Consider the following 11,729-nt stretch of genomic DNA (forward strand, 5'->3'; position numbering starts at 1 on the left):
TTTTTATCAAGCTGGAGTATACAACTCAGTGACTCCCCCTGGGTATACCGTGTAATAAATTTGTTCGAAAGATATGAAATGCTAGTCTTCAAAAGAAATGCATTTTATTCAAATGTTTTAATACAACCACAGCGTCCGTCTTGTTTTTATAGAAGCTAAAACAATGGTCCAAAACAAATAACTTTTAAACGTTTTTCACTGAATTGGACCACTGAGACAGCTCCAACGGTCCGGAAAGGCTTTCAAAAACATTCCTGAGCTTCGCCTAGACTTTTTGCCTCACCAATTGTTTTAGCAGCTTTCATGCCTTGCACGCCCTCGCAATTATGTTTCAGGCATGATTTATGTGGTTCGCCATTTGATAAATGTTCTGCAATTAACGGCTTCCTGTAAACCTGTCAACACCGTCTCGTGGGATGGTCTTATAGCATCTTGACAACGGCAACATGTACGCTTTTCGGTTATTGCCCTCGCAATATATGATATTTACCACAATCTCTGCACGAGTGTTAAAACCACTTAACACCCTTAGAAATAACGTCAAAGAATTTTTTCACATGCCGAACTGCTCAACGCCTCGGCAATATTCATGACTTCGACAGGGCATATTAAGTGCAGGCAAAGTTTACGATACTTTAAACGAAATCGTTTTAGATTAAATTCAGCTTCCGCAAAATCAAGTAAACAAGAATAAAGTGGCTTTGATCCGTTTTCAAATACAAGCACATTAAAATTTTCAGATCAGTTTAAAGTCAAATTGTCATTGGGCGTCAACTTTCAAAATTAATCAAAGATTAGCCTGTTAAAAGATGATACCCTTGTTGCGGAAGACTTTTCTACCACGGTCAGCGAAAATTCTAGAATAATTTTACCTATTCGCTTTTTTCCGCCCACTCCCGGCTCTCACGGTATATCTGAACCTGTCCACAGTTCATGGCCGGCCAACTGACCCAGATTCCAAAGACAAGATTGGGAGGAAGGGTTACCTTCTTAGCTCAGTCGGACTGTTTGTTCCAGGGCTTTGCGACAGAAAAAATAAACGCAAATAAAGACGTTTACAAAGCTTCTTCTGTGCATCAGTTTTATTACGTTTGTCAATAATCAAGTCCACTTTTTCTTGATGAATATGTTTTCCACAAATCCAGGTTTTAATACCTGTTGGAACTATGTCATCAATACATCCCGGGCGCAATCATAGAAAGGAAAAAATTTCCACTTTGATTAACTATGCTTTGAGCAAAGTCAACGTTTGTGGAGAATGTTTCAAAAGAATCCTACCCGCGCTACAAAATATGATTTTATATTGCCGCACACTGAATATATGTTGACTCCAAAGCATTACAGTTAACTGGCTACAATAGTGAACCAATTTGTAAACGACAAGGCACCGTATTTCTTAAAGACCGTATTACCATTTATCTTTTAAAGTTCTCTTTCGAGCAGATACAAATGACCGCTCCACCGCGGCTACAGAAAGTCAACCACTACAAAACCTTTCTTACAGCTTTCCTACAACCACTAGTCTTACTTTTTTATATAATAGATTCATTTTCAGTCCTCCTCGACTGGAGAAAGCTAGGTTAGTTCTCAATGTAAAATACATCATAGGTCCTGCTATAATAGATGTTATTTTTTTTACAAATCTTCTCATATATCTTCTTTTCGGTCCGTACTTTTGAAAACCAAATGTTACTGACCTTCCACTTGTAATACGGTTACCAGCCGTATCTTATATACACAAAGTACAAAACTACGTATCATATTTTACAATATACACATAAATAGATGTTTGATTTATCTTGGTTCAAGCCCTAACTTTTGCTCGAGCTACGTTATGCAATTTATAGTGATACACTTGATATAAAACACCTTTCTCAAACAAATATTTGCGAGAAAAAAAAAACTTCCCTTAAAAGGATGCAGCAAAGTTCTGCGCTGTTTGTCAATAAAGGAAAACCAAGACAGTTTGGAAAAACATCCGGAACTTGTCTAGGCAAAATGATACTTGTAATCTTTTGAATCTCCCTTACTGGAGTCTTCTTTTACATACAAATAAACCCCTTTTGCCACAACTTTGCATTGTCTTGGGATTTGTCAAGTAAAAATCAGAAACACGACACAACAGGATTATCAGTATTTTGTGAGCGCTCACATATTCAAAATCCCCGTGAAACGTCTTGATACCCAGCGGCAATGTATCTCCAATGATTGTTAAAAAAAAAAAACAAACAAGGAATACCCCGTTATATCAAGATCACAAAAATTTGTGTGAAACGCAGACAACGAGGTTCAATTAACACCAAAACGTTTGCCTTAAAATAATGTGACCAAACTTCTAATCTGGAGCATTAATTGGACAATACACCAATTGAATATTACAACCTTTCACCAGGAAAAACGGTCGTGAACGCCATAACTAAAGTAGAACAAACATGACGCGAATTAATGAATTAACCACGGAAAATCGGATGAGAAATTAGTCAAAAAAATAAAGAACTCTGATCACAAAACATTAATTAGGAACGCGCGGGTAGCGAAAAGGCCATTGTCTGAAAAGCTAGACGTTTAAAGAAGAAAAAGAAATCAAAATTTAACGCGTTGAAATGTCTTTCTTTCACAGGAAAGGTTATATTTAGGGAGATTCGAAACACGAAAGTTTTTCAGAGCTTGAGAAACACGACAAAATGAAGAGAATTTGTGCAGATTAACGGCATTAGAACGTTTTGTCCGAGTTTTCTTTCGTTTTATTTAAATAACGGTACAACAAATTAACAGCCAAGTTATGGTTGAACAAGCGCCCAAAGACTTAAGCTTAACCTCTTAGGAGAGAATTATTATTTCTGATTTCTAAGTTTAACTTCTTATTTGTTGACCAGAGTCGTCTAAATAATGTTCGCGCCATGTTTTGCCGACTTCGAAACGGGGGTCACGACCCACATCAAATGTTCTTTTCACGAAAGCTTAAAAAGACCCAGGGCATTGTTGATTTTGATCAAAAGTTGAGGGTACCAATGCATTCCATGCTGAATGGTAGACGAGTCCACGTTCCACGCCCTCGATCCGTAATTATGTGCGATTCTCATGGGACCAAAAGCTAAGTGCGCGCTTTCATGGTCATCGATCACGGCGTAACACGAAGACAGTACGCCATCCACTATAATATTGCCTTCCACGGTAACTGGAGCAACCATTCCAGTCAGTTCGACCATAGAAAGGTTTGCCACTTGTGAGGGTATCAATTGTCCACCTGACGAAACCAGAACAAACTCACCGATAGAAACCTTAATCGCCTGCTTCGCTGTTAGCTCTGTCCCCAATGAATTGCTAGTGAAGAGAAGATGCGATGGTGTCATAGTTATTCTTTTCGCGGGTTTTTTCGTCTCGATCAAAATGTGCGATACGTTTGAGACGTCTGGCAGATAATCGACAAACATCATTACTTCACTGTATCCAATCTTTCCATCTTGTGTCATAACTTGAACGCTGTCGCCGATTTTCAGATGTCTGATTCGTTTGACGGCGCCATTTTCCAATTTTACGGTGGAATCCGAGCTGAAACATCCATCGTCGGCCGGCTGGTCTACATAGTTATCTGCAGAAAAGACACGATCGCATTTTATCTTAACCGTTTTGAGATGAAGAGGAGGCGTGAGGGAGGAAAGAAATTATTATAATAAACCAATTAAGCTTAATTACCGCTCTTATGTTTAGTGATTCAACACGAAGGTACAAGTTTGTTTTGAGGAATGAAAAGGTTCTCTTGGGTTGGGATAAAGCTTAAATAACCACTCTTGTTGAGGCCGGAATGGCTTAGCGCACTTTCATTGTGTCTTGAAAATTGGATTTGTGCGTAGCTTTAAGGTGATACAAAAGCTATTACGGCGGCAAACCACAACATCACCCACACGTGTTGGATTGGTTATTTTAACTCGGCGTATGAATACGAACTGAAAAGATGATGTCTAATAGCAGTAAAACGTCAAAGTAAATACCGTTTCGCTGGAAATTGATGCGTAAGGGTTAGAAAATGATTTTATCTTAGTGTGAATAAACTCAAAAAGTACTTACCTTCACGGACTGAAGCGTGGATATGGGTTTCTGATTCATATTTTACCCAGTCGAATCCTGCATTGACAGCTAGACGACCCAAAACGGCAATTTCTGGATTGCTTTGGTAAGTGTCCGAGAGCCTTAAATCCACTGCTCGTCCTTCGTAGTGAAGCGAGTCAGTAGAATGTTGACCTTGTTCATCCCAAGCTTCTGTCACCACAAGCCTCAATTTAGGCCATTGTTCTTTCACCAAACTGGCTAACCTGATCAATTTCTCCTTGCATCTCTGGGAATGAATCGACATCACAAATCAATTTTGGGCTACCTTTTTTTTCGCATGTTTACAATGTAAGAATGAACGACTCGAAAATGGCATGCACTCGTGTGCACTCGTGTGCAAACCGCAGAAGAAACTTCATGCTGAGCATTTAAAGTGATGAAAAGGGAAGATACAAAATGTAAACAAAGAATGAAAATCTTACCTTCGACATCAAACGATCGGCACCGGTGCCTTCTTCGTCTTTGAAAATGATTGCAGTGTTGTAACAAGGTTCAAGTTTCTCAAACTCTGGCGAGTTTCTCGTTATTTTTCCTTTTGGAGGTCCGCTACCCATTTGGCTGGTTTCTATGACGTCTGGAACGCACTGGTGAAGCATGAGGCGTTCTTTTCTGGGATCTTTTGAGCCGACACCACTTCTAGAGCCGCAGGAAAGTGAGCACTTCAAGTGCGCTGCGACGAGTAATGCAATTAAGTGGTACGAAATGATGTATTTTGAAATTGCCATGTTAGACGTAGTTCACCAATCGACGGGGCGGTCGAAATGTACCCTGAGGCTAAATTTTATCCTCTCAAGAAAATTTAACGGCGTCTTTTTCATCCGATTAGTTGTCCTTTCTTCGACGCATGTTACTGTCAGCGCGAAAAGTCGTGTTCAGTTTTTCAATGGCGGAGCCATGACGAAGAACGCTTCTGATTGGCTAAACTCTGTTGATGACTGGCATGGCGAAGCAAAGGGTGTGTTTTTGAATAACTTCCTCACAAATCCACACCTGTCTTTTTCTATTTTTCGTCGTCGAAAAAAAATGTTTCACCTTCTATTAGAAGCATTCAAAATATTTTATCAGTGGCATTTCTCCCTGTTAATGAGTCGGTAAGCGTTGACCTGACAAGCTGCTACCGGCGAACATGCCAAAATGGCTACCACTAATGACACCCAAAATTGATCTAGTATTCATGCTCTTCACACCACCAATCAAAGAAAAATATTTTAATTGTTGCCTTGTAGATTTCTTGTCAACATTAGCTACTAAAATTAAATCAAGCCTTTCCTTAATGTAAGAAATTATTTTACTGTCCACTAGCCGGCACAAATTATCTAAACATCGACTAGACTCTGTTTGTTTTCTGACTCAGTGAAAATTAGTAGTGTCATCCAGTTTGCCTCGAATAGCTGAGTGTACACGGGCAAAGTTTCAAGAATGATTCTTTTGTGGGGTTTTTAAAGGGCATCAGCATTTTTATAAAGAGTGTTACAGAAAAAATGCGATCCTTCTTGGTTATTGAATTGAAAGAAAGATGACATGTCAATCACATAATTATCCTAACGCAATAGTAAAATCCTGATTTTATTCAAATCACTTGCTTTCTTTGGTTGTCACTGAAATTCGTGCTCATTTTTGGTATCCATAGAGTTCATTGCAAACAAACACAATCTCTTTGACATACACTGGGTTTAATTAAACTTTATTAGCTTTAAAAGTTGACATATGTCAGAGAAAACTGTGTGCTTTTCCGCGGCATCTCTTTTCCAACTTTTCTAACATTCCTTGGGATCTCGAAACCATAATTTCCGCATGTTTTGGAATATTTCAGACCTCCTTGGATATTTTTTTAACGATCTTTTATTTCTTCCTGTTTATTTTCCGTCGATATTTCAATTTGCAGCTATCAAATGTGGAATCATACAAATTTAACAAAAATTCAGCGTGAGTACCTACAATTGGACAAATCGGTGGCCAAGACGCCATCGAACTGAAAACATTGTGCGCTAAACAGAGGAAAGGTTTGTAGAGATTGATAGTCGCGTGCATAGTCTGTCATCTGCATTGTTAAAAAATTAAGCTCTGCAGTGGTGCTTTTGAAAAAAACTGACTACATCCAGACCTGTGAAAAATGCACTTGAAATCTATGAGTTTGGACGGGTATTGCGTAATGATGAAGAAAAAATATATATCTTCTGTCTTAAATGTTGTGTTACGTGCTGTTCTTCACCAGATAGTCTCTTCGTTTATCTATTCAACTTCTGGAGTCTTTTTAGTTAGTGTAACCGAAGGCTATTAACGACTTGCTGATGTTGGGGGCTGGATGACTTCACACAGCTGCGTCTTTAGAGAGCTCCAGACTTCAAAAGATAGCGATCTTTTTATACTTTGTTCTTTGTTTATGGTACTAGAGCTATTCAAATGTAGATTACAACTGCATCATTTTAATGTTTTCTTATCGTGCAGAGATGAAATGGCTCTACGCGCAGTAAACGCGCGCTTTTGTCTTTGTCCCCTTGCAAGCATGCCTTGTTCATAAACAAATCATTCGCTAAACAGCTCGCTGAACTCGCTTTAGCCACTCTTGGCTATTGTAGCAGCTTCAGTTTTTGTGGCCGAGGTATATTGGAATCGATCAAATGAGACGTTCTTATTTATCACTGTCGACGAATTTAATTAAAGTATAAAATATGTCAGTGCCCCAGATGGATTAGTAAGCCAACTTCCGGAGTTAAATTGAAGACTCCCCGATTCTTTCGAAATGTTATGCACTTCATCGCCCAAATTTAGCACTTTTAAGGCTTTTCGGTTGTTGCTCTAAGTAAAAGCAGGCACCCTAATTGCTAGCTTGTATTTGAGTAGGCGATTTCGGTTGACAACGCTATTTATTCAGCACTATCACACGAGAAAAGGGCGTGGCATGTTCAGTAATCGTTACATCGAAAGCGACCGTGCAAATTGATGAAGGCGATTAAGCAAGGGGTGCTTTTTAGCTTTTAGCGCGTCAGGCTTACATGTAAACTACTTCGGCGCTAATTACTTGGAGATGATGCGAGCGATGATTTTGTTTACAGGAAATGCCAAAGTCTCTCTATTTGAAGTGTTCGTCCGTTTGTCAAAGAGCACGATCTTCAAAGTGTTAACGCGACAATATGGCATCCGCGAGTGATGAAAACTTAGCTAAATTGTACCAATCGTCACTTAAGGATTTCAAAACACGTTTTAGTATCAAGGAAAACTAAAAAATAACCACGTTGTGTTGAGTGGCAAAGGCAAAGCCAAGAAGTGGGCATGCTGTTGCCATTAACGTTTTGTCAGAATTTTTTAGTTCTTCACTGATAATGAAAGGCAAAGATCTCATAAATGTTTTTTTTCTCACTTAAGAGAATTCCTTTCCTGCTGGTATGTCTGTTGTAGTTCATTACTTAAAAAAAAATGCAATTCCTTCCGACGTTTATCGCAAACAAAATCTTTCATTGCTTACAATTAGGTTTAGTGAAACAAAAGGCCGATCACTTTTAGCACACGAAAGCCAAGCCTATAATCCTTACCCGAAGTATAGCATCCGTGCCTCATCTCCAGTTATGTCAAGATAACATGATGAAAGAAACCGACTTGGAATTTACAAAAACCTAGGAATCCCAGGTTAACACGAAAAAAACTATTTAACAACAGGCGCTTGTAATACTGCCAAGTAGCTTTTTCCTATACACCCTAGTTTTTCCTCGAAACTTTCAGATATGAAGAACGAACGCATCCAAGATCATCATGTAATTGGTGACAGACGTAATGGCTTTTCACATACATAAATGAAAAAACCCGCTTTATTTTGAGTATACGCTAGAATATAACATATTTCTCTCCACTTCTGTGAAAATTTCGATTTTGTATAGACCGAGTAGAAAGTGCAGTCTCAATCGTAAACTTGGTGGAAGTCGAAAAAGCTTGAAAGGCATTTGAGTCGTGTTTTATCGTCAAAAACCAAAAGATGTAAGATATATATAGTTGGTGGCAGACCTTTCCCGATTTCTGAAAACAGCTGCCTGTTGATTTCGGTTACATATTTTGCAGTTCGCCTCTGTAAATTACCTCCTCGTAAGACATTGATTTTATTTGATACTTGGTTTAGAACAAGGATTATTAATTAACCTTCGCAACAAATTTTCTCTCCAGCAGCTAAAGGGACAATTATTAAGCTCAATTGCTAAGTCCTGCTCACGGTACTAAGATGTTGATCGTAAAGTTACAGTAGACAATTCCGACACCACGAAAATGATTTGCTTTTGAAAAGTTAGCATTTGCAACAGTGAAAAACATCAGTCATACAAGATGTTTTATTAATTGTATTTTCCTAGATAGGGAGACACCTTGGAGCCAAGTAACTGATGCACCTTTTAAATTTAGTAGGCAATATAGTATTGTGGTGGAACTCAGCAACGTTAGTCTCCGCCCAGAAACCGGAACAAGAAGTGATTATATCCCAAGACACGAAAAATTTTACGCAGTTTCTCTACTTTTCCGTTCCCCATAAACCAGATTGTTAAGCAAAGTTAATTGGATCGTATCATTTGTATAGAAACCGTTCTCTTAAGGAGCTAATACTTCTGCTTCCAAGATAAAAAGAATTTTATTCATGCATAAATTATAGTCTGAACTCTAAAAATATCTTAACTGCAGAGTCAAACGAAAAATTGCGTGTTTCGCACGAGCGAATATACTGCGTTTTGGCAGCGGGCTAGTCGGAGCTTCAAGAACACTGTCCCAACAAAACGAAACTTAAAACAGCTCTTAAAATAAAGTAAATTTGATCTAATATAAATTTGACTTTAAAAAATTGTCTCTTTTGTACGAAATCTTTAAATATCCCTTTTCGCATTCATATTTCATGACAAATTTTGCCCTTACAAATTTTGGAAGACTGCCTTACCGATCCTTGCTTATCAACAAAAACAACACAGATATTTTATCTGAACGGGTTTCATTGCTGAGTCTTCAGCAAGCTTATTGCCGTAATTAAGTGTAGAGGAGATATCTAAGAAACCGTTTGCTAATTGCTGGGTGATACTTTCTGAAGAAAACTAGTTAGAAATGGACCAACGAGAAAGGCCTAGAATTTGCCATTTCGTCAGTTTGGTGTAGGAAAACTGCAGGATGTAAGCAGCTTCGATGTGCCGGCTGACCAATTGGAAAAAGGATTGATAATTGAAAGGTATACCATGAGCTAGATCGTTGACCAGTCATTTAATTAAAGGCCTTCTTCACAAATTGATGGAATAACGGCTGACTTATCGTCTTTAAATCTAACCTTAAATTTAGGCATTAGAATGGTGTGGTTTTAGTGGTGGGCAATCCCTGATTCAAACGTTTCCTGATAGATGGCATTTTTTTACACACAGGATAAACCTTGTATACGGAAGGTATGTCAGAATGCATTCTTCAGTTCCGTCTTTTGGAATGAAAATACCTCGTGAAATATTCTTTAATAATCAAGTTCTTCTAGGATCTTTCCATACTTGGTAAAAGAGGAATAGGATTCCCCGAAAAGGAGACAAACGTTTTACTAGAGCTAAATATGTGTGGAAAATTCTGCGCCGCCTACCACTGAGAGAATTATTCTCAGGGCTAGTGTCGTTGATAACAAATCCCGTTCACTTGTTTTTCAAAACCCAGTTTTCCTACTTCTCCGGGAATTCGTAAAACCGAATAGAATAAAAAAAACATAGTCCACTATAAATGCAGACGCGTTTTAGTCTCAGATATTTTTCCCGGTCGTTTGCTAAATGCACTTTTAGGAGCTGTTTCAAAGCAGGACTTCTAGGTCATGTTCTTGTAGCAGCTCTCGTAACTGTACAAATGAATTGGCTTGGTACTTTAAGAACGAAAACAAAAGATTCAGAACGCAACATAAACAATGACTTAGTCTAGATTACAATAGAAGCTGAGATACAGTATCAATAAAAGCTAGTCTATAAAAGCAGCTATACTGCCCGGTCTTCTCGAAGCCGACGCCCTGTTGTACAAATTAACCAAACGGGCTCATGACTTCCAAAAAGTATTATTAAATGAACACAGTCTCTCTTATCCTCATGCAGGGCCTGTTTCTCCTGAATCCACGGGTCCGAAGACGGAAATTCGTGAAACTAAGATCTTCTTATTTTGAAAAACTTTAAATAGGTTTTTAAGCCATCAACAACAAGAATAACAACAACAACAAAAACAAGTGCAAAATTCCCCGTGACCTTGTTTGACATTTTTTTTTTCGGAGATACAAAGCATTTTATACCACCGAAATACGCCTAAAAAGTTTCGGGACTTTTGACAATCGCCCTGAGGCAGCTCAAAACGTTGCTCATAAATGGTTCCAACAGAAAGAATCGTATCAGGACCCATTCAACTTGTTCTTTCAAAACGGAGAGACAATTGATGAGAATATTTGACAGATTCAGGTTAAGAAAGATGAGCTACCGAGATAAAACAATAACTCAATTATTGCAAAATTTACCAGCACCTATAGAACCGATAGCAACATATTTCCTTCAATTTGTCCCGTTAGTATAACTAAGTTGATCGCTGAAACCGCGATCCTAAATTTGAAAACTTGAGGACTCGATAGGCCGGGCTGAGGATCAGCAGATTCGGAAACAATCTGTTACGCAAAGCTATTGGGCTTCTATGAATGTAGCTAATGTGCTCTTGATTCACTAAAAGTGCCATTGCTTGCGATTCGATGTCTTTACATAGCGGCTGATTCGATGAAAGTCCATATAAACGCAAGCTAAAAGCTCTCTAAAAATTTGAGCATGTAATTTATTACCTCCCGCTGATGACAGGAGCAGAAGTTAAACGCTGCAAAAATCGATAAGGGAAACTTAATTACTCCTTCAACACCTTTGTCTGTTGGCGCAGTTGGCAAATTAACACTTTTTAAAATCACTTATCAATAATTACACTAACATTCTTTGTGGATGTTAATCAAATTAATTATAAGAACTTTTGATTGTCCAGTTTAGCAAGTGGTCATGAAACTGCTCACCAACCTTTTGCGGATCGAGACTACGAAGTGATATATAATGTATTTAAAGAAATGTGGCATTTTCTCGAATGAAATCTTCTTTTTCGAAAGGTTGCCAGTACTTCGTGAGGAACATAATCGTACCTTATGCTCCCTAATTAACAAAGCGAGAGTCGTGGCCTTTAAAATGACTTCCGTTTTAACAAAGATATCTTTTGAGGAGTGGCACCAAAGGAACGAGTGATTGACGTCATATTTGAGGTGTTAAAAGGTCTTAACACATTTTAAATCCTCTGATGGATTTTCGAGATCCGCTCTTGAGATAGGAGAAGCGTGTATGGCACGCTTTGCTCGCGAGAATATGGATCACAAATAGTTTCGAGAATAATTTAAATGTAGGCGTTGACAGCAAGAAATAACGTTATAAACTTCGATCGCGTTGCACCCTTTTAGCTTTAAAGGTACAAAGAAGACAGCAGACTTAAAATAAAAGAAAAAAATGAAACGTGATTACGAAAGGAATTCAATTGATTATTATGAGCAGTTAAAGTTAAAACCATCCCTTAAATTACATATAGATTTTGAAGGTACGGAAATGTGTTTCGATTTTCTATAGACGTAGACT

At 38.2% G+C, this 11,729-nt stretch overlaps 1 protein-coding gene across 1 annotated transcript; it reads right to left on the minus strand.

Moving 5' to 3' along the window:
* Positions 1-1,067: 1,067 nt before the first annotated feature.
* Positions 1,068-5,165, minus strand: LOC138037223 (sonic hedgehog protein-like). Its single transcript, XM_068883220.1, has 3 exons — positions 4,533-5,165; positions 4,069-4,336; positions 1,068-3,592 (listed from the first exon to the last, which is right to left on the minus strand). Exons 1-3 carry the CDS (start codon positions 4,833-4,835, stop codon positions 2,952-2,954), a joined length of 1,212 nt encoding a protein of 403 aa, XP_068739321.1. The 5' UTR covers positions 4,836-5,165; the 3' UTR covers positions 1,068-2,951.
* Positions 5,166-11,729: the final 6,564 nt, after the last annotated feature.

This window comes from Montipora capricornis, chromosome 1, assembly GCF_036669925.1.
Source record: "Montipora capricornis isolate CH-2021 chromosome 1, ASM3666992v2, whole genome shotgun sequence".
Taxonomy (NCBI): domain Eukaryota; kingdom Metazoa; phylum Cnidaria; class Anthozoa; order Scleractinia; family Acroporidae; genus Montipora; species Montipora capricornis.

Excerpts from the sequence above, each read along its gene's own strand:
- LOC138037223 (XM_068883220.1), bottom strand. The coding sequence starts at position 4,835 with ATGGCAATTTCAAAATACATCATTTCGTACCACTTAATTGCATTACTC. Across the intron at positions 4,337-4,532 it reads CCGATCGTTTGATGTCGAAG|AGATGCAAGGAGAAATTGAT; the intron begins GTAAGATTTTCA and ends ATTCATTCCCAG. Across the intron at positions 3,593-4,068 it reads CCACGCTTCAGTCCGTGAAG|ATAACTATGTAGACCAGCCG; the intron begins GTAAGTACTTTT and ends TCTTTTCTGCAG.